Source organism: the organism of the source record quoted next, unplaced genomic scaffold (genome assembly GCF_019419815.1).
Source record: "Pyrus x bretschneideri cultivar Hongxiangsu unplaced genomic scaffold, Pyrus_bretschneideri_v1 Contig76, whole genome shotgun sequence".
Taxonomy (NCBI): Eukaryota; Viridiplantae; Streptophyta; class Magnoliopsida; order Rosales; family Rosaceae; genus Pyrus; species Pyrus x bretschneideri.
Window position 1 is genome coordinate 275001 of NW_025999816.1, and position 23187 is coordinate 298187.

At 39.2% G+C, this 23187-nt stretch overlaps 2 protein-coding genes across 12 annotated transcripts; both read right to left on the reverse strand.

Annotated features, from left to right (window-relative positions):
• Positions 1-175: 175 nt before the first annotated feature.
• LOC103961773 (protein PIN-LIKES 3) lies at positions 176-5523 on the reverse strand. 4 transcript variants are annotated; one of them, XM_048574881.1, is made up of 11 exons: positions 5386-5523; positions 3106-3304; positions 2892-2971; positions 2677-2801; positions 2420-2541; positions 1860-2078; positions 1486-1578; positions 1293-1393; positions 948-1000; positions 682-867; positions 176-558 (listed from the first exon to the last, which is right to left on the reverse strand). In XM_048574881.1, exons 2-11 carry the CDS (start codon positions 3238-3240, stop codon positions 428-430), a joined length of 1245 nt encoding a protein of 414 aa, XP_048430838.1. In that variant the 5' UTR covers positions 3241-3304; positions 5386-5523; the 3' UTR covers positions 176-427. The 4 variants fall into 4 exon arrangements, with proteins under 4 accessions (XP_048430838.1, XP_048430839.1, XP_009372646.2 ...); XM_048574882.1 differs by having other exon boundaries at positions 3106-3301; positions 5386-5494; XM_009374371.3 differs by lacking the exon at positions 5386-5523 and adding an exon at positions 3450-3692 and having other exon boundaries at positions 3106-3301.
• A 9367-nt stretch (positions 5524-14890) lies between these two features.
• On the reverse strand, positions 14891-21312 carry LOC103961771 (DEAD-box ATP-dependent RNA helicase 42). 8 transcript variants are annotated; one of them, XR_007254863.1, is made up of 4 exons: positions 21097-21312; positions 16023-19978; positions 15816-15861; positions 14891-15343 (listed from the first exon to the last, which is right to left on the reverse strand). XR_007254863.1 is itself a non-coding variant. In XM_009374366.3 (4 exons), exon 2 carries the CDS (start codon positions 19970-19972, stop codon positions 16463-16465), a length of 3510 nt encoding a protein of 1169 aa, XP_009372641.2. In that variant the 5' UTR covers positions 19973-19981; positions 21097-21310; the 3' UTR covers positions 14891-15343; positions 15816-15861; positions 16461-16462. The 8 variants fall into 8 exon arrangements, 2 of the variants coding, with proteins under 2 accessions (XP_009372641.2, XP_048430895.1); XR_007254862.1 differs by having other exon boundaries at positions 15780-15861; positions 16461-19981; positions 21097-21310; XR_669429.3 differs by having other exon boundaries at positions 15479-15861; positions 16461-19981; positions 21097-21310.
• Positions 21313-23187: the final 1875 nt, after the last annotated feature.

Below are 23187 nucleotides of genomic sequence, written 5' to 3' on the forward strand. Positions count from 1 at the left end.
CAAAACGTGCTAATTTTAAAAAATAGAGTCCCAGTTCAGCTAAATCTAAATTAGTAAAAAAAAATCCACAACTTGAATACGTATGCAGCCGTAATTAGTTATTAGCAAGGAGTGCTGCTGAATCTTCAGCAGCCAGGTCCCGTTGATAAGAATAAGAGCATCTCACAAGCCAGTCGGCAAATTCCAACCACTTTAAAGCAAACAAAACGAATATTCTTACTAGAAAGCAAAACCAAAGCCACCACTTTGGATGATAAAAACATATTCCCATCAAATTAAATGACACAAGAACGAAAAAGTACATGAACAAATTCAAAAGCAGTCTCCACTACAGACACCGCAAAAAATCAAAGGGTACAAGACTAGTGATCTCAGCAAGGAGCTCAGTAACCCATTATAGCAGAAGGAATTCCTGTAAAATTGTAATTCACAGTCGCGTTACAAGCCACATGAAGACGGCGGACCAGAATGTAAGCGACAGTGAAGCAAGGGCATAAGTCCACAACATGATAACTGAACATTCATTCTCTCCTGCTCCAAATAATTGCGTCATTGTTCCTGCCATATTTTAAGGGATCAATAAACAATACTAGAGAATAAACTTACATTTGTTACGGAATAGAGTGAGCGAGCAACTTCTGATTGCACTTTTTTGTTGCTAAACAACAGGAGCAAGCGTACCTATGTTCATCGCAGGTGGGAGTGAAAACTGAAGCAGAAGAACAAACAGATATAATGGATCAGAAAGCACCAACCCAAATTTCAGTGCCCCTTTAATAACCAATATGCCTATAAGAGGCAGGGCAACATAACGAACAACTATGATGCCAACGACAAGAGATTTCTGAATCCCTGACCCTCTCAAACCTGAAACAACAATGTGAAGTAAGTTCTAAACTAAACCAACAATTAAGTACATCACTAACAGAATTTGTATGGGTTATTACCCTTAAGTAGGTTTCCTCCTATTATCAAAGTGAGAGCTGGGATGGCTCCGTCCCTGCAATCATAAAGAATAAGTCTCTTTAACTGATGCTGAGTGAACAACAAAAAATGACACAAACACTCGGGATAAATAACATGCTCGTCTTTTGAGCCGAAATTCAAAAACCATCTGGTCTGAACATGTTCTGTAAAGTCGGGATTAACACCAGACAAGTATTCTACTTTTATGTTAATTGAGAACCAAATTATTCATTCGGAATAACGGGCAGCTAGATTAGTTGCCAATAAGTGCATAGATCGTGGATAAATTATTAAGGTTTGATACAGTTCGGGCATAAGTTCTATACCCCAACAAATAAGCAGTATCTTGAATCACCCGTAGAGGAGCACCATCCCCTATCAGTAAATTTCTAATCTGAGGGATGACTCCGATTGCAAAACCAACCACCTACACCAGGAAAAGGTTAAGTTAGCCCAATTTTTCAATAAAATTGCGCTGAATCTGGATCGCAATGATATAAAAGTGCCAAAAGGACATACCGCTCCAGTAGTTGAAGGGGCAAATATTGCTTTCAGATTGATCTTTTTAAACACCATCCCTATATGTTTCTTTAGTTTACTTGAAGTCGTCGCCTGCCAGGAAAAACAAGATATGCAGTGTAAGAAATTGAAAGGAAACAAGGGTAACTTTCTCTTGTTAGAGATGTCCAGCATGTTACATTGTGAGATTGCGAATCTGGATCGTACATTCAAATGGCATTCATTTGATTAGTAGTCTGGATAGACAGTTTGACAATATGTATTTCGGAAAAAAACTGACATTTTCTCTATAAACAAATCTTAATACAGTTGGAAATACGTAAACAACGCATCAAATTGAATGAATATCAATGTAGTTTAATGGAGTTAGCAACCTTTGCTTCTTCTTCTGGCACAGCAGTGTATGGCAGTGCATATTGATCCCGATTTTCACCAGCTGTGACACTTTCCTTTGAAGAAAGCAGAGGCTCAGTGCAACTTGCTTGGTCGGATGTGGAGGACTTCTCGGCGGACTGATTAGAATCTTGGGTGCCCCTTATTGAAGATATCCTCACAATATTATATACATAGGACCACAAATAAACGGCTCCTATCTGAAGCATGAACACAATTGCATTACAAAAAGCAAAGAGATAGGAATCCCTGACAGCTGAACAAGGTAGCTACATTGTACCGAAGAGAAACAGTCACTAGAATTCAAGAGGAAAATTGAAGGACAAAAGAAAAGTGTTGAGAAAAACGTATTCTAGACATGAGATGAAACTTATGATGATATCAACAATCAGTAACTGCGCCTTTTCACCTTGAATGAGAGAATTGGATTGCAACTTGTTTGAAGCAGCTTCCTAATCCATTCTTAACTCGAATCGTAGAAAGATAAAGGAAGTTCAAGAAAACCCAAAATATTGGAACAAGACAAAGGGGGAATATGTACCGCCATTGAGAGCGAAGCATAAGCCATAGCATATGTGTGACAGACATCAGGAGCTCCAAACGGGCTCCCTTTTTCTTTACAGACTGCTGGGACTATAATGAGGAGCAAGTTACCCAAATTTCCTGTTAAGTGTTAACATCAGCATCTCTAAAGATTGATAAAACGCGAAACTGAGTATTTATCAGCTTTGATTTAGAATTAGAAATGAGATTAAATTCAAATTTATTTTTGACTGTGAGGGTAGAGCGTTGAATTACCTGCAGCACAGCAACCCAAGACAAGGCCTCGCAGACGGGCAGGAGGCCTTGTTAATTGGAGGAGAATCCATCCGAGCACGGAACCAATTATAAATGTGATGAGGATATTCACTGGCATGAACCACCTATCCAAATAAAAATTCTTAAAACGCTAACATGATTATATATATATATATATATATATATATTGATCAAACAAAGTAATTATAACTCACAATTTAACCATGCTTTGGTATGTAATTGTCCGCGCAAGGTTGGAACCCACGAGAGCAGGATTGAACACATAAAATACAACCTGTTCGTTCGTTGGTTCACAAAACACAAATACTAGTAAGAAAACAGTACAACACAAAGAGAAATTTAATTAAATGGAGAGGGATTAGAGAACAAGAGATTGAATGAAGAAGCAATCTAGTGTTATTAACTTACAGTGTTTACGTTCTTTCTAGTAACTTCCCCCAAAACATCGACACGATCAAGAGCAAGACATGAGCCAAGTGCTGTTATCAAAAGCACTTTCAACACCGGAATTGAGGCCGTCACAAACAGCTGCAGAAGCTCCATCCTCTTCTTTTATCTATTATTCTAAATTATTATTAGCTCGTCTTCACCTCCTCCTCTGCCTCTGCTATGTAATGCCAAACAGAAAACAGAAAAACAAACATGCAATCAAAATGCCAGTTTTGCGACAGCAATTCAACAACACACACATATGATAACAACAAGAGAGCATTACAGAAAAATGGGGAGGTTTTAAAGATGTGGGATCAAACCTCCGAATTCTTATTAAATAGTTATAATACGGCACATGCCAAACGAGGCCTAATAAGCTGCTATAGCTAAAGCTCAGAATGAATTGCTTTCGTTTTGCTTTCATGAAAACAATGGAAAACAACAAAAACAATCAATCAAGCAAGCACGTATATATATATGATAGATTTAATAATTTATTAGGAGGACCGGAAGAAGGAAAACAATAAGGGCATATGCAATTATATGAATGAATATGCATGCAGCAATTAAATGTGTAGTCGCCCGTCTGGGCTGGGTTGACCCTGTGCCGATGGGAGTAGGGATGGGTAAAATACACATAGGTTAGGATAACCGTTGTTAACCGTCCATTTAAAATTTACGATTACGGGTATGGATAACCGTTTAGACAAACAAATAGTTATGGATATAACCGCTTATTCGTGAAATTTAAATGGAGATTATGGGTATTATCCGCAGTTATAACGGTATCCATCGGTTATGGATATTACCTACAGTTATAACGGATATCCATTTACTCATTTAATTTAATATATGTAAAATTTTGAAGTTTTGAATTTTCCGTGGTTATAACAGGTATCTATTTACAAAAGAATTGGTGCGCACATGATTATTGTTGTTTGGACTAATGAAACGAAATGGTTTTCTTAAATCATGTTTTAAATCATGTTTCAGTTGCCATTGATGCTATTAGGAACGGTGGAATGAAATGGTCATTGTGTGTTAACGAATCCATGTTTCAGCTTTTGAAAATGCTTATAAGGGAGTACTGACCAATCTTTCAAAGGTTGGAGGTGGCGGTTATAACGGGTATCTATTAAAATATTTTGGAGCTTTGAATCATCTAGTATTCAAATTAATGACTACTTTTTATTTTTAAAAGCTTTACTTTGTAATCATATAGATTATAATCAAATACTTGTTGGGTGTAGCAGAAAAATATCGTTCGTAAACTATTATTTCAATTATTGAAATTGTATGAGGACTTAAATTATTAAAATAAGGAAATGCATGCTAAAATGTACCTATAATGGTGTTTAATTGTCAAACAACGAAAATTATGACAAAATTTTCTTTTGTAATTTTCAAGTTGTTAAAAAAATTATATTGATGGATGAAAAAAAGGGATAAATGCGTATAAAAATAAATAAATAAATAAATAAACGGATAAATGGTTATGGTTAAATGGGTAAACAATTATAGCTATGGTTAACCGTTTATAAACCATTAAGGGTATGAGTATAACCGTTTATGCAATTACCTAATGGGTAACCAGTTATGCAGGTATGAATATAAACGATTATGGGTAAATAATTGCGATTAACCGCCCACCCCCATCCTATGAATAAATAACTGCGATTACCTGCCCGTCCCCATCCTTAGATGGGATCATGGGATGGCGCTCAAATGAAAAGGTTTAATTTAAGGAAGTTTTAATGAAAAGTTCGATGTACTGTTCACTTAAATGAAAAATCATATTTTTACACTAAAAAATCAAACCGGATACTATTTATTTTATTCTTATCGTTAAAACTCAAAGTATTCAAACATTTTTCGTTAGCTTCCTTTTAATTTAATCAACACACGTCTCGTCTTTTTCATGTCATGTACCCTCCCAAAGGAGAGTCAGAAAACCAGAGTTCGTTGCAACCACATGTTCGCAATTAATTCTCAGAAAATATGTGGCTAAATATATTCATTTATTCTTCATCTTCAATATCACATTTAAGATAGAATGATCACGTTCTTTAATGAATAACCCAAATAATGGTCTGTTTGCAAAATATGGTTCTCGACCATAGTGATGAGAAAGAATGTCGTCTTTACATCACAACGTAGATTCAAATTTCGTCGATTCTCTAATCTAACAAATTTATCGTTTAACCAAAAAAAAAAAAAAAAAACCAATGGTCTGTTTGACCCTCATGAAAACATTACTTGTTTGTATCCGATTTTGCGCCATCTATTTGAACAATCAAAATCGTTAAGTGAGCAGAATTTTAAATCATCGAATGAAAAGTTATTAAGATAATTTTACTTAGAGAAATAATACTATGATTTAATCATAATAATTATCTTTTAATAAATTATTGTGACAATTTCTTATACGAGATAAGAAAGCAGTGCAATTCCAAGGTGATTCTGGATGTTTGGATTTAGGCGTATGGGTTAGTTGCAATGGAAAGGTTTTAGTAACCAAAAGATATTGATTAGCATTTGGAAATGATTAGCAGCACGCCGCATGCGCTATAATCATTATCATTTTGGTCAATATTGTTTGTTTGCTCAAGGTCACTTCGAAGCTGCTGATGGGATTGGATTTTGGATTGTTACTGTCCACTTTATGGGGAATCCGGAATGCGAATCTTCAACCAATTGTACTCTCATTTTATTCTTAAAATTACAACACTACCCTTCGCATTACCAGAGCAAATCCATCCTCTGCCCAGCGCCCTTGTCCAGTGCCACTCCTTCCCCGATGACCGCAACCACCCCACTTGCCATGAGATGCTTTGAACTTGATACAGATAATCTTGAAATCATAATGCAATGGATTAGAGAGAGAGAGAGAGAGTTTCGGTGGAGATGAGAAGTGGGTTTCGATGAACAGAAAGCTGAGAATTTTTTTTTTTTTTTTTTTGACGAAAGAGAAAAAGATAATATTTGGTTAGGGTTTCTTTTATTAATTAGTATTTTCTCTCTTTTAATAAATAATTTTTTATTAATTAGTATACAAATAGTAATTTAATTTGTTATATACTAGTATATGGACACAAACAAAGTGTGTGTGAATTTTTTTTTATTTTTGTTTTTGAAATAGAATGAGAGAGGAAGAGAGTGATAGAAAATGTGGGAGTGTGAAGTTTATTTATTTATTTTAATTAGAGATATGTTAGGATTACATATAGGTGATGCTTTAAAGAAAAAAAAAAAGCAAATTTTGCTTGTGTGAAATTACATTTTTGCTTATATTTCTTATTCATATTCTGTTTTAGTTAATGGGTTAAACTGGTAATTTTATAGAATTTTGATTGACAATGAATGTTATATTAATTAGTAATCATATTGAATTACATTTCAATTTCAATAAATTAGTAAACAATTTATATGAAATTAATATTATTTTTATTTAGATTTTAGAAAACTTTAGTAAACAGCTACTACAAGAATCCAAGTTCAACTCCTCTCTATTCCAACTCTTCATTAATTTAATTTTTTTTATTATTTTGATTACGAATTAGTAATCGGAAATGAATCATCTCCAGATCGTTTCTGTCACATCCCGACCTGGGGCAGATCACTTCCCGGGCCCGACTCCACTACCGTAGCACGATATTGTCAGCTTTGGGCTTACCATTCCCTCACGGTTTTGTTTTTGGGAACTCACGAGCAACTTCCCAGTGGATCACCCATCCTGGGATTGCTCTAACCCCCTTCTCGCTTAACTTCGGAGTTCCTACGGAACCCGAAGCCAGTGAGCTCCCAAAAGGCCTCGTGCTAGGTAAGGATGGGAATATACATTTAAGGATCACTCCCCTGGGCGATGTGGGATGTTACAATCCACCCCCCTTAGGGGCCCAACATCCTCGTCGGCACACACGCGACCAGGGTTAGGCTCTGATACCAATTTGTCACATCCCGCCCTGGGTGGGACCACTTCCCGGGCCCGCTCCACCACCATAGCACGATATTGTCCGCTTTGGGCTTACCATTCCCTCACAGTTTTGTTTTTGGGAACTCACGAGCAACTTCCCAGTGGGTCACTCATCATGGGATTGCTTTAGCCTCCTTCTCGCTTAACTTCGGAGTTCCTACAAAACCCGAAGCCAGTGAGCTCCCAAAAGGCCTCGTGCTAAGTAGGGATGAGAATATACATTTAAGGATCGCTCCCCTGAGTGATGTGGGATATCACAATCCACCCCCCTTGGGGGCCCGACGTCCTTGTCAGCACACACGCGACCAGGGTTAGGCTCTGATACCAATAGTTACATCTCGGTCCAGGGCGGATCACTTCCCGGGCCTAACTCCACCACCTTAGCACGATATTGTCCGCTTTGGGCTTACCATTCCCTCACGGTTTTGTTTTTGGGAACTCACGAGCAACTTCCCAGTGGGTCACCCATCATGGGATTACTCTAGCCTCCTTCTCGCTTAACTTCGGAGTTCCTACAGAACCTGAAGCCAGTGAGCTCCCAAAAGACCTCATGCTAGGTAAAGATGAGAATATACATTTAAAGATCACTCCCCTGAGCGATGTGGAATGTCAAAGTTTCCACCTAATACTCCTCATCAAACAATCCGGACCCTTGAAATTTGATCAAATGATTAAAATTATTGTAAGTTTTAGAGTGAGCTCGTATTTTCAGCCGTTTGATCAAATTTTAAAAATTCGAATTATTTAACAAGGAGGATTAGATAGAAATGATCTGGAGACGATCGTTTTCCTTAGTAATCGAGTCCTAAAAGTTGGTGACAATCATGACGGGTAAGTGTTGTCATGCATGTGGTTTGGAATTGAACAGGATGGTTTGATGAGATACATGCATGTGATGGAATGTTTGTGATCATGATGAGATAAGAAGCCCAGGTGGGCTAGGCTTTTGGTGGCGATGCAATAAGCCTGGATAGGCTTTTATTCTGTCTAAAAAGGCAGCATATACTTGTCTCAGTTTTTATTTCCCAAGTAGATAATTGAGGATATTTTTAGTTTGAATTAACAGAAAGTCGTAGAATCAAGCAATGGAGTAGCATTTTTTATTTGCATTTTTAATTTGAATTAACAACACTGCTTTAAAATCGACTGGTTAGTATTTGGTTTTTTTTATTAAAAGATGTCATCTCATTTGTGTGACAGCCCGTTCCGGAATTTTCAAACCGTAAGTGTGAAATGACGATTTTGCCCCTAGTGTGAATTTTTGTTGTGTGGTTGTTTTTGAGCTTGGTTTGGCTGGTTGTGGACCACACACATTTCCCCACACACACCCTCACCCTTCCCTGCCCTGCACCCTTGTCCCGAGCCATTTCTCTTTCTTATTTCCATTCCCATTTGTACGGACATACCCCAAAACCCTCCAAATCTTCACAGATCGAAGAAACAAAGTACATATTCTTGCTCATGAGGTCCGTAGAAGTTCAACCATACCTATTTCAGGTAAGGATATCTTCGTTTTCACGTCGAACTCGGGATACCCCGATTTTGTCACTGTTCATACACACGTTAATTCTAGTGTTTTTTGGAATTTCAAGCTTGTAGGAAGCTTGGTTAGGTCCTTAGGAGGCTCGGGGTGGTTTGTTTGAAGGTTTTGGAAGTCGGGATCGTGAGTTACAAGGTTGGTCGGAGTTGGTGGTGTTTTCCCAGCTAGATTCCGTGGATTTTAGCACTTGAAAGTGGTATGGATTTGTTCCTCTCGTTGTAAGCTTCATTTTGGTACCAATTTTGTGAAATTTGGTTGAAAAACGGAGAAGATATGAAGGTTTGAAATTTTTACGATTTTCCGACGCCGGCGACGGCGCCAGAGCCTTGCCGGAGAAGACGACGGAATATTCCGTCAGTTTGGACGGAATATTCCTAACGGCGTTAACGGAATCCGTTAAAGTTAACAGAATATTCCTGACGGCGTTAACTGATGCCGTCAGCGTGCCAGGCACATGCCTGCGCGTGGCCAGCGCGTGTGGTCGTGCCTTGGCCGGCGCGTGGGGGCGCGTGCAACGTTGGAAAATTTTTCTAAAAATATGGGGATTTTCCTGAGGTTGAGTAGATCACGTTGGTGTATTCATACACCCCATTTGAGTATCGTATGAGAAGTTATTTCATAAGGTTGGTTGTGTGTTTTAAAATTAACGTTTTTATAGTTGTTTCGCATATAGGTGATACCTATCCCGAGGACGAGCATGGTCACTCGAGGCAAGGGGGTTACGACCCTTCTACATACCAGTGAGTGGGCTTTTGGTTTTCCGTATATACCTATATACTTATATTTTTCCCAGAAATTGATTTGAAACATTATATGTTTATATGCCATGCTTATTGTTTGCCATTTATTTACACATTATGAGTCGCATATGTTTATATATGTTTGGTGTTGCGGACGCACAGGTAAGTGTCAGGTGAGTTATGATTTATGTTTACGTTCAGTAGTAATTTGAGATGCATAGAGAGCTCATAACCTGCACCCCCAATGTTAGTGCTCCCGCCCAGAGTTGGGCACAGTCCTTCACATGATGTTCACCTCCCACACCACACGCTCATCTTGGATCCAAGTTAGGTGCACAGTCCTATCGTACAGACCACTTTAGGTGGTTCCGACTCGTAGGTGACCCGCGATTATTCGCCCAGCCTTCACATGATCGTAGCACTTGAGCGTACTTATATTACACCCAGGCTTGTCATACATACCACTTTAGGTGGTTCCGACTCGTGTGCAGGTATAGTTAGAGAGATGGAGATTTGAGTTCTAGATTCAGCCGTACAGGTCACGTTAGGTGACTCCAGCTGACAGCTTATATGGCATTGACCTGATATTCCTGAGCACTTGCATTCTATTTAGAGACATGTGACATGGCATATGTCGGAGCATGATTTATATATATATATATATGTATATTCTATTTTTCTGGGAAGTATACAGGTTTTACGGCGAGGAGTTAGAATCTTGTTTATGAAATGGTTTTTAAAAAGCTTTGTTTTTGCCCACTCACACTTTTTGTTTTGCGTCCCTCCAGGTTTTAGTTGGCTAGCATTCTTGGTGGCTCCCCAGAGGATTTCCCCGGCATATCTGACAGATTATTACCAGTGTAGGATCACCTTCGGGTGTGCTTTTGTTGTGTCGTTTCCTCCCGGACTGCATTAGGTCTTCGTGCTCTGAACTTTATGTTCACACTTACGTTTGCACATGTTTGTTATTACTTTTGTGTAAAGCTAGATTTTATTTATTCGTACTATTTTTTTATTATTATTTTATTAACTTCCGCACTGTGCACATGGTTACGTCACTTCCACGTGATGACCAACATGCCCTGATCTCGATCGGAGTGTGTCAATTTGCCCTTGTTGAGTTGGACACTGAAAGCATCTTTGTTGAACTTCACAGAAAGTAACAACCTTATCTTTACGCTGTGAAACCTAAATGCCGAGAGAAGTTTCTTCTTTCTTCAGCCACAATTACTTGGATAAAAAGTTAGCAACGTGCCGAGAGACGTTTCTTCTTTCCTCCTTCTCGGAAACGTTGGTAAAAGATTTCGACCCAAAATAGATTTGGTGGTGATTCGTTTTCGCCAAGTTACAAGACAAAAATAAAAGAAGTTGTCGGTGCATTCGGTGAAAGCCCAGGAGAAGAAGAAGAAGACAAGCAAAGATTTGGTGGTGATTTGTTTTCGCCAAGTTACAAGACAAAAATAAAAAAAGTTGTCAGTGCATTCGAAAGCCCAAATTTCTACAAGTTTTTGAAGTTAAAAAACATTAAAAGCATCAGATTTCGGCCATGATCGTTTATTGGCCATTAAGATGAGTGGCGGAAGTATTAGTCAAAGAGGATTAGCCTGGGCTTTTGATGACCTTGTCTTTGAAGTTGAAAGCTGATTGGAGACAAAAATGTTGAATTTCCCTTACTAACACTAGAATTTAGAGACTCGTTTGATAACATTTTGGTTTTAATTTTTATTTTTGTTTTGAAAATAGAAGAGTAATACATAAGAGAAAGAATGGATATAAAAGAGTATAGGAAGAGTGGTCGCAATGATGTAAAAGAAATGTCTAACGAAAAGTATACAAAATCAAAATTAAAAATTAAAAATCAAAATTTATTTTGAGTCATTTTTACTTTCAATTTTTTTTTTTAGGGAAATGATTTTCACTCCTTTTAACCTCTCACACCTTCTCTTTATTTTTTACTATTAGATTAAATAAATCAAACAAAAATAACCTTCAAGATTAAGGGGAGTCTACGAAACTAAAAAGACTAAGAGCATCTCTAATGGGAGTCCCTATTTAGAGACTCTCATCACCTTTGAGTACTCATTTAATGACTTAAAGAGAATCTTTGTGTCCGTAAAAGAATATTGTCTCCAATAGGAGAGTCCTTATAGTAGAAGCCCTAAATTTGAGGTTTTTACAATTTATGTGATAATTTGATTAGGTGCACATTTTTTGAATTAATTTAACATTACGTTCTCGTAAAATATTTTTGTGATCATTAAACAAAAAAAATTCAAATTTTGACACAAATTTTTTTCCTCACGAAAACGTAACTAGAATGAGTGAATTCAGTACGAGTGAACTGAGTATAGGAGATGAAGTTGTGGTAAGTTTTGGTTAGATAATTTGGTATTTATAGGAATGATGAGAGAACAACATTACAGAGTAACCCAAATTGAAACTGTTAATCTTTCAACAGAGTCAATATGAAAAGAGAAAAAATAAAAATTGATAACAAACATTAGAGAGTAACCTAAATTGAAACGGTTATTTAATTAGAACCGTTGATTTTTCAATGGTAAAAAATTTGAAAAGCAAGAATCAATCTAGACCATCCATTTTAAACAATTGAAAAGAAAAATAAAAACACAAGACCATGTGACTGGGATCCACATCTACTTTTCCACTTAAATTGTACTATTGGGTCCACCATTTCAATTCCTATAGAGTCCCTATATTTGGGTACATACACCAAGTATCCTGCTAGTCCCTATACTTTAGGGACTCACTTTCCGATCAATTGAAGATTCATTTTGTCCCTATATTTGTTTTATACTCATTTTATACGGTGGTTGTCTCTATATAAGGACTCCATTGAAGATGCTCTAAAAACAAACTAATTATTAAAAAAGCTCAATTGGATTAATAGTCTATGTGATGATAGTGTCACATCCCAGCCCGGGGGGAACCACTTCCCGGGCCCACTCCACCACCATAGCACGATATTGTCCGCTTTGGGCTTACCATTCCCTCACGGTTTTGTTTTTGGGAACTCACGAGCAACTTCCCAGTGGGTCACCCATCATGGGATTGCTCTAGCCCCCTTCTCGCTTAACTTCGGAGTTCCTATGGAACCCGAAGTCAGTGAGCTCCCAAAAGGCCTCGTGCTAGGTAAGGATGGGAATATACATTTAAGGATCACTCCCCTGGGCGATGTGGGATGTTACAATCCACCCCCCTTAGGGGCCCGACGTCCTCGTCGGCACACACGCGACCAGGGTTAGGCTCTGATACCAAATTGTCACATCCCGGCCCGAGGCGGATCACTTCCCGGGCCCGCTCCACCACCGTAGCACGATATTGTCCGCTTTGGGCCCCGACCACGCCCTCACGGTTTTGTTTTTAGGAACTCACAAGCAACTTCCCAGTGGGTCACCCATCATGGGATTGCTCTAGCCCCTTTCTCGCTTAACTTCAGAGTTCCTACGGAACCTGAAGCCAGTGAGCTCCCAAAAGGCCTCGTGCTAGGTAAGGATGGGAATATACATTTAAGGATCACTCCCCTGGGCGATGTGGGATGTTACAATCCACCCCCCTTAGGGGCCCGACGTCCTCGTCGGCACACACGCGACCAGGGTTAGGCTCTGATACCAAAATGTCACATCCCGGCCCGGGGGGAACCACTTCCCGGGCCCACTCCACCACCATAGCACAATATTGTCCGCTTTGGGCTTACCATTCCCTCACGGTTTTGTTTTTGGGAACTCACGAGCAACTTCCCGATGGGTCACCCATCCTGGGAGTGCTCTAGCCCTCTTCTCGCTTAACTTCAGAGTTCCTACGGAACCTGAAGCCAGTGAGCTCCCAAAAGGCCTCGTGCTAGGTAAGGATGGGAATATACATTTAAGGATCACTCCCCTGGGCGATGTGGGATGTTACAATCCACCCCCCTTAGGGGCCCGACGTCCTCGTCGGCACACACGCGACCAGGGTTAAGCTCTGATACCAAATGTCACATCCCGGCCCGGGGGGAACCACTTCCCGGGCCCACTCCACCACCATAGCACGATATTGTCCGCTTTGGGCTTACCATTCCCTCACGGTTTTGTTTTTGGGAACTCACGAGCAACTTCCCGATGGGTCACCCATCTTGGGAGTGCTCTAGCCCTCTTCTCGCTTAACTTCAGAGTTCCTACGAAACCTGAAGCCAGTGAGCTCCCAAAAGGCCTTGTGCTAGGTAAGGATGGAAATATACATTTAAGGATCACTCCCCTGAGCGATGTGGGATGTTACAGATAGGGCAGTTGGAAGATAGCCCATGTGATAATAAAAACTTAGGATTTAAAGCCCGTATGGTTAAGTCTGTTAGGATTTAAGCCCAAAATTGAAAATTTCGTCAACTCTTTATTAATTGTTAGCATATGAAGCTCACATGTGAGACAAAAAAGATAAAGTTAACCACATATGTAAGCTAACATGCTAACAATTAACAAAGATTTTCCATTTAGCTTAATATGTGTGGCTTACATAATAATAATTAAAGAAGAGTTGACAAAATTTTTAATTTTTAGACATAAATCCTAACAAACTTTATCAGAAGAACTTAAATCCTTAATTTTTTTTCCCACATAGACTATCTTTCAATCATCTCATTTACAATATGAAAAAGAGACCGCTGGGTTCCTTTTGGTAATGAAAACAACTGTGTTTCTAGATCACAATGGAAGAGAAGTCAAATAAAAAACGATGAGCTAAAGCCTAAACTCATCATGCATCTGAATCCTTGGAAACATAATAAAAAGAAGAAAATAAAATCTGGTGGACAACGTTTAGTATTATACATCTCTCGCAGAAAGAGACATTGCGATGGCATTTTATTTGTCCGTTTTAATCATCTCTCGCTAAGAAAGGAAAGAACAAAAGGAAGAAAAGCTAAGCCGCTCTCTGCATCTTCCACACACTATTTTACATTATCTATATCCACTTGCATTTTCTTCTTTTTCACAACCCAATAAAACAAAAGTCCCAATTCATCAGCGGATCTGAATAAAATGAGTACTTCCAAGTATCATAAAACAAGTCGAGGAACACAAGAAGATGTATCATTTTTTCTGCTCGTATTATGACACGTAAAACACCATGCGAGTATCCGATATTTGAAAAAAAGGGTTTATGAATTTCATCAATAGCTAATTAGCTACTGCTTGCTTTGGTAGATACTAGGAAGCCATTATTCAGGTTCCAGATCCAACAACCCTCATGAAACGAAGGTTCGATGCAGAAATCGGAATGAGCGGCAAACTTGTATAATACGGTACACCACTTTCGTTATCGTGGCTTTTCATGCCAAATAGTCAACACGTGTTAATTCTCCTTTACTCATAAGCATGAGATGTCACGTTGGCGGCGTACCCGCCCGGCCGGCCGTGAAAGGTTTTTCGTATTTGAGATACCCATTAGCCATTAGCCGTTGGTGGGAAGAAAAAAAAGAACAAGGTGAGGAGAAGGTGAGAAAATAGAGAGGAAAAGGACGAAAAACCAGAGTAATCATTTGAACAGATAGATAATTAGACAGAATGCTCTGTCGGCGGCGTTATATTCAGCAATCAAATTTGCCAAATACAAACGACTGAGGACGCAAAAAGAAAAAATCTTGTAAAATATCCCTACTGGTTTCTGCTACCGTACCAACTCTCAAGCAAGTGCCAAAAAACTGCATGCATGTATACCATTATCAGCAATAACGCATTTCCTAGGCTTATTCTAATCCTAACCACCTATCCCATCATCCATCCATCCATCCATCCAACCTACCAAAGTAGCTGTTAGGGTAAGGACCGCTCTCCAAACGGAAGAGCCCCGCTTTCAATGAGATTTTATACCCATGGAAGTGGTGGAATCAACTGAAAGCGCTCGCTACAAGTATCGCTGGATTATAAGGAATGATCACTTCCATGTATTTTCTTCTTTTGATGGCCCAAGCTGAAACAAACAAACAACACATCAGTAAAACTTCACCGTTGCTCAACAACTTCCTGTATTAGAATAAGAGCATCTCACTAGACAGCCGACAAATTCAAACTACTTTATTAAAGCAAACAAAACGAATATTCTTACTAGAAAGCAAAACCAAAGCCACCACTTTGGATGATTAAAACATATTCCCATCAAATTAAATGAACGTGACAATGAAGAAGTATAGGACCAAATTCAAAGGCAGTCTGCACTACAGACACTGCAACAAAGCAAAGGGCACAAGACTAGTGATCTCAGCAAGGAGCTCAGTAACCCATTATAGCAAACACCAACACCGAAAGCTTAATCAATTTTGAGGACAGCTGATGCTGATCGAACCAAATTAAATGCCACCTTTCAACAGTACAGAAAGGATGCAGAACAATAATAATGACCATCTTACTAGAAACGCATCCTTTAAGATGTTATCCAGCGCTACCTTAAGGAAGTCTCACCAGTTGTCCCCAGCAATTTCCAAACAAAACCTGGAAAGAACACCAAGAGAATAAAAAACAGTCAAATATATATACATAAATGGTAATCAGATTGAGAGCCCACGGAAAACAAATAAAACGGAAAATGGACCAGAAGACTCTAAACGCCAGTTTGAACCGAACAATAGTAAAATGAGGAGGAAGTGTCGCACCACGGTCTCATCTCTTGGACAGCTTTGAAATGGGCAGAGACACTATTGAACATGCGAGCATATGCATTACACCCCTCGCGCAATGGAAATGGTAAACAAAAGAAAGAAAAGAAAATTAAAAGGGGTCCAAAATTGCGCAAAGCAAGTACAATCCACAAACATTTAATCCGAGGGTATGACTTCCTAGATGACATGTGTAAATGAAGCTTATCTAGTATTCAAGAAAAGACTAATGAAATTTCACTTGTGGCTAATAAAGTAGGCTTATAGTACAAGTTGAACATTTAAGGCATGTTCAACACAATCAGTTAACCATAACCATGACATATGGACCTCATTAGACAACCGAGAAACATTTTGCAAGGAACAAGAAATCAAATTAACTTCGGCAAAAGCAGATAACAGAATGCCTACAGTAAGTTGGGGTTGAGTTCTCACACTTATAAAACTTGATATCTGCCTTGCTGAGCTCCACCAGGAAGCGATACTGCCTGATTTGAGATATCTTCCAAAACACGTTTTAATTCTGTCTTAGCTCTCTTGACAGATTGTTCAGTAGGGCCCTCGATAAACAGGTAGAGCTTGCGATCTCCTGGTCCTGTAACCTTGCCTGGTGGGAAATACTGACCCCTGGTAGTAATGGCAGCCCCAGTCCACTCTGATATAGGGCCCAAAGTTTCCTTGTGGGTAACCTTCCATCGAGCATTCTGGGGAAAATCATTTATCTCCAATTCTGCTTCATAGTGTTCAGGCATTGCATCAGCTTGAATCTTTGCCAAGTTATGCTGCAAGTTCATTGCAGCTGCAATTGCTGCTGCCCGAGCAGCCCCATCATTGCCCACAAGAGGCAGACCAGTCCCAGCCGCAACTGCTGCTGTTCCTGGCAACGCTAGACCAAGGACACCTGGAAGAGAAACAGGCAGTCCACTGCTTGGAAGTAGTTGGGCAGCAGAGGCAGGGGTCTGCATTGAAGCTGTACTAGCTTTGGAGGCAGCAGCAATGGCAGCTATCTGAGCAAGGGCAGCCTGCTGTGAGATGTCGCCCCCTGCCTTTCGAATACCATCATCTTCATCTTCTGAATCTGACTTGTCCTCCTCAAAACCATATTCCTTGGCCTGTGCTTTCTTTGCTGCTCTCCTCACTTCATCTTCCTCTTCATTAAATTTGAAACCACTTCCCCCATAACCAGTCCCATGAGCTTGCTCAAGTCCCTGATTTACTTTTGCCGTGAAATTATCAGCAAGAGACTTTAGGTCATCTGGAACAACTTGCTCAGAGAGTTCCAACGCTTTGACAAGATCCGGAGCATATCTAGCATCTTCCCCAGAGATAAAAGTTATAGCACAACCTTTCCGGCCAGCTCGCCCTGTTCGGCCAACACGGTGAACATAGTCTTCATAGTGATTCGGACTATCATAATTGATTACCAGTTCAAGCTCCTTCACATCTAACCCTCTGGCAGCAACACTTGTTGCAACCAACAAATTACAAACATTGCTCTTAAAGTCAGTTATCGTGGACTCACGATCTGTCTGATCTTTGCCCCCATGAAGTGAGAGACAAGGATACCCATGCCTAAGCAGATCCCTGAACAACGCATCGCATTTGTTCTGCGACTCAACAAATATCAAAATTTTTCCTTTCTCATACCATTCCCCAAGCAACTCTAACAATCTCAAGAACCTTTCATTTTCCATCCTCACTTCAACTAATTGTGTTATGTCCTTATTCACAACACTCCTTCCACCAACTTGTATTTCCACAGGTCTGTTTAAGACTTTGCGTGCCAAGACTTCAACCTGGCGAGGGAAGGTGGCAGAAAACAAAACAGTTTGACGATCAGGCCGGATATTTTGTACAATTCGGGTGATCTGTGGTTCAAAGCCCATGTCAAACATTCGATCAGCTTCATCCACAACCAAATAAGTAACTCTACGCAGATTTGTTATTTTCCCCCCACTTGTGCACAGTATGTCAATCATCCTACCAGGGGTACAGACGACAATTTCGGCCCCCCGCTTCAATTCACTAATCTGTTGGGCAACACCAGAACCTCCGTATACAGGCACACACCTGAGACCAAGTACCTTTGTAAACTTTTTAATATCACTGTGAATTTGCTGAACAAGCTCCCTCGTTGGTGCCATTATAAGCCCAATAGGCCCATCTCCAGCTACCACAGGTGGCTGGTCCTTGATATGCCTCAGCATTGGCAGCACAAATGCAAGGGTTTTGCCTGACCCAGTCTTTGCAATGCCAATGCAGTCTCGACCACTCATAATTATAGGCACTGCCTGAGCCTGAATTGGCATTGGCTTTTCATAGTTAAGCTTTTTTATTGTTTCCAAGATTTTACTTGTAAGTCCAGTTTGGTGCCAGGTCTTGATGGGCTTGGGCACATCTTTACCATGGATCTTCAATTCCAATTGTTTCCGATACACCCCCACCTCTTCTGGGGTCATTCTTGAGATCTCCTTCACTTCAATATAGAAATTTTTACGAAATGGATCATAATCTATCTTTGAGTGATCAACTACAGCAAGCTTCTCAGCTTTTGTCTTTTTCACCCTTTTTATGAACTCATCATCACCTTCATCTTCTACTGGATCATCATCATTCTCCAAGTCCCCATAATCTGAGTCAGAATCCTCCCCAGGAATTATTCTGCCCATAGATTTATTTGAACCTCTCCTTGGTTGTTCACCATTGTTTCGACCATCCTTCTTATCCTTGTTCTTTTCATCAACAATTGACGGTTCAACTGCATTGGTCAGCTTCTCAACTTCAGGCAATACCATAGAATTCATAAAAGCATCTAAAGGATCAACTTCCTCATCATCAGCAGCATCATCAGCCCCATTGTGCAACGCGGGTGCAGCTGTTTCATCTTCAGAAACTACCGCCACAGCATCTCCAACTTTTCTGTCAGTATCGTCTTCTTCATCAACATCTATACATGTCTCTGATTTCTCTAAGGAAGGTACTTCTTCATCATCAGATTCTTCTTCAAGAGTCCAGGCCTTTCCTGACTTAGGTTCATCAGCATCCCCTTCCCCATTCTTCTCTCTCTCAGTTTCTTCCTTCTTTCTTTTTAACTCTTGCCACTCCTGAACTCTCCTTCTCCGCTTTTCCATTTCATCATCCAATTTCCGTTGTTCATCCTCCATCTCCTCCTCACGGGTTGGTTGTTCTTCCTTAGAGGAATCACCTTCATCAGACTTCTTTCTGGGGCTCCCATCTCCATCATCCCTATGTCTGTTTGACCTGCTGCTACTCCTTTCCCTCTCTCTCTCCTTGTAGTCATTGTTATCTTTCCTAGGTCGCTTCCTATCACGCTCCCTACCATCATCATCAATATCATCAGCATCAATGTCCCTACGCCTCTCCCTCTCCCGCACCCTCCGCTCCCGATCTCTATCTTTTTCCCTCTCCCTCTCTCGCTCCCTCTTATCTTCTACCTCTCTTTCTCGTTCCCTTCTCTCCCTCTCTCTTTCTCGTTCTTTTTCTTTTTCTCTTTCTCTTTCTCTTTCTCTTTCATGTTCTTTTTCTTTTTCTCTCTCCTTTTCTCTTTGTCGTTCTTTTTCCCTTTCTCTTTCTTTTTCTCTTTGCCTTTCTTTTTCCCTTTCCTTTTCCTTCTCTCTAGTCCTATCTCTCTTCTCCTTTTCTTTGTCTTTGTCCCTCTCCTTATCTTTATCCCTCTTTTTGTCTCTTGTTCTCTCTCTTTCATCATCTCGGTTGCGCTTCCTATCACTATCCCTGTCTCCATGCTTCTCCCTATCGTACCTCTCCTCAGAATCAGAACTCTTTTCTCTCTCATAGCGCCGACTATCACGGTCTCTCTTATCTTTATCCCTGTGCCTCTCTCCATTTCTCTCCTTTTCACGATCCCGATCTCGATGACTCCTCTTGGATTCCCCCTCCTTCCTAGGTTTATGTTTGACCTCTTCCATTGCTCCCTTCTGTGCCATTCACAAACACAAAAATCAATTCTCATTCTGAATATATAACGAATGAGCAAACATAAAAAGAAAAGGCCATCCATCACGCTACTTCCATAAAAAGGACGCATAAACATACCATGGATTATGATTATTTTCGATGTCTTTTCAAACTTATGCCTATAAATTATCAAAGCTTATATTTGCTATACCAATAACATACCTCATTCATAACCCAATGCAGCAAGAATATGGAAACGATAAATCAAAGAAAACAGACATTTCTGTCTCATCAGAAAGAACAAACAGAGCAACATATATATCAGTGAAGCAACAGTGGTCTTTTCTTATCTTAAATCTGAAAGGAACTTAACCCTCTTTGTAGCGATATATATGTTCTTTTTGTTTGGGGAGGGGAAGGAGGTTCTTAAATCTTAACGTAAGTAATCAAAGAAGAATATAGAGAGAATCTTGAAAGCGCTGAAAGGATAAAACTAATCTAACTAAATTATAACTAGTCTATAGTGAACAAAACTAATCTAACTAAATTATAACTAGTCTATAGTTAAAGTTTGTTCCGATACAATTAGTTAGATTATGATTAGCCCTCTGGAACAGAATCCTATTAGTTTAGACCATGGCTGCATCACAAATAACTAATACCAGTCTCTTGCATAACAGTTACGTTTTAGGTAGTTTAAAAAGGCAACTAAAACAGATACAGTAATTGTGATGGCGTGCAAGATAGATAACTGTTATGCCAAGATACTGGTATTAGTTATTTGTGATGGAGCCATGGTCTGACCCAAAAGCATTCAGTTTCTACTCCAACCTACCTACGTTCTTGTATAATGTCTTAGGACTGGGTTAGTTCAACATGGATGCCCAGAAATCCAATATATGAAACGGCAACGTCATGGTCAGAAATTCAACATAAAACCAACATGCATGCTCAGAAATCTAACCAATCCGATTGCAGAAATCAAACATGCATGCAGAAATTCAAATGATTCAAATTGAGAAATCCAAATCCAGAAACAACCAAAATTCCTGAAACCCCAATTTTCACAAAAATCAACCATAGAAAGTAATTCGAAAGAAAACCCTAAAATTCGAAAACAATTGGAACCAAATACCTTGGGCTAGAGAGTCGCTCGATCGAAAGAAAGAGAATCGGAGAGAGATATAGCGGTAGGTGTGTGTGTGGTTTTTCTGTGGTGTGGTCGAGAGGTGTGGTGCTGGCCACAGTCGAGATTCGGAGAAGGTGGGCGGAGGAGAAGAGGAATCGAGAGAGCTGAGAAGGTTCGAGTCGAGAAGAGAGGTAGGACGCGGAGTCTCAAAATGAGTGAGGACTGAGGGACTGAATTAGATTGGACGGTTTAGATTAAAACTCACACAATTGGACGGTCCATATAATTCCTAAGCTTTATTTTAAAATTAAATATATATAATTGGATAGAATTCACTTTTCTCTACCTTTAGATCTAGTTTTTTTTTTTTTGGTTGTTAAATTAGATATAAAATTAGAGAGTCAACAAATTTGAACCCACATCACACTGCAAAGACAACACTGTCTTTGACCACTATGGTAGAGTGTCACTTATCTAACAGTTCCTAAGTAAGGAAAATAATCATCGCCGAATCATTTTTCTAGGGATCTAGGGAATCTCGTGATTGTGACCGTTCATCGTATATCGTGCGATCAGTTTTTGTTAGATACTATTTATATTTAAGTTTAAATTTAAAATTTAAAATTTAAAATGATTTCTAACTACACAATGTATGATGTATGATGAGTAATTCCCCAGAAAAAAGAATCCAACGAGAATCCTTTTCCCCTAAGTAAAACTCAAATTGTTCCCGTGCATCATGAAAATAAATAAATAAAGAATTCAAGTAATTTTATTTTCATAAAAAATAAAATCGTGCAAAGTGTACAAACTTAAATCCTTCTTCTTTGTCTTATCTTTCAATCTAAGATGTTACCATCACTTCCCACTATGTTTTTCTCTCATGCCTTTGTTTATTCATAGCTTGATATTTTGGTGTTTTAAGAGCATCCTTTTACGTAGCTGAAAAAGTAGTAGATGTAGCTTATTTTGGAACTTTAATAAATTTTTGGGGCTTTAAAAGAGAATCTTTCAATGAGGGGTTATTTATTTTCGGGTTTTTTGAGGAATCTCCAATGAGGGCCTATTTTTCGGGTTATGTATAAGACTATATATATTTGTTTATGTAATAACTTGATTGCATGATAATTTTTATTTTTGTGTTACTTTTTCTTAGATTGATTTTTGCATGTGTTATCTCATAAAAAATAAAAAAAATTATGAACATTTCAACCTAAAAAGTTTCAAAATTTGATAAAGTTAGATTGCTTCAATTATGAACCATTGGATTAAGTTATATTATCTCAATCTCATATTTTGGTTTGTTTATCTGAATTTTGACAAGATAAGATTTTGTTTCATAACTAAATTATAATGCCCTTGCAATTTAGGTATGTTGTTTACTTATGTTTTCAGTTAGTTTCTAAATTTCCAATGTCATTGTAATAGGTAGTGTGTTTTTATTTGGAAATTAATAAAAGTAAGCCATTTAGTAAAACATATTATATCATTTTATTTCTTAAGTATTTTTGAGAAAGTACGATATTCATTAATTCAAAGAAAAGAATACATGTACATGTCCGAGGATAGGGTGCACAACAGTGGGCCTCGATAAAAATCTTGCAGGGGATTTCAACCTAGTCGAAGGGAAAAAGGGCGTCCCACACCAAAAAAATTAAATAGAGTTAGCATCCTCGACTAAAAGATCACGGATTACATCAGGGGGTTCTTAAAACCATGAAGCTGGTTGAGGCAAAAGATAAACCACATCACGCCAGCCGATGAGCCACCTTGTTTGTAACATCCCACATAGCCCAGGGAAGTGATCCTTATATGTATATTCGCATCTCTATCTAGCACGAGGCCTTTTGAGAGCTCACTTGCTTCGGGTTCCATTTGAACTCCGAAGTTAAGCGAGTAGCGCTAGAGCAATCCCATGATGGGTGACCCACTGGGAAGTTGCTCGTGAGTTCCCAAAAACAAAACCGTGAGAGAATGGTAAGCCCAAAGCGGACAATATCGTGCTACAGTGGTGGAGCGGGCCTGGGAAGTGATCTGTCCCGGGGCGGGATGTGACATTTGGTATCAGAGCCTAACCTTGGCTGCGTGTGTGTCGAC

Bases quoted from the DNA above. Each gene is read 5' to 3' on its own strand.
- LOC103961773 (XM_048574881.1), bottom strand. From the start codon at position 3,240: ATGGAGCTTCTGCAGCTGTTTGTGACGGCCTCAATTCCGGTGTTGAAA. The intron at 1,001-1,292 runs GTATAGAACTTA...TTATGATTGCAG, and splicing joins GATACTGCTTATTTGTTGGG to GGACGGAGCCATCCCAGCTC. The intron at 559-681 runs GTACGCTTGCTC...AAAATATGGCAG, and splicing joins CCCACCTGCGATGAACATAG to GAACAATGACGCAATTATTT.
- LOC103961771 (XM_048574938.1), bottom strand. From the start codon at position 19,972: ATGGAAGAGGTCAAACATAAACCTAGGAAGGAGGGGGAATCCAAGAGG.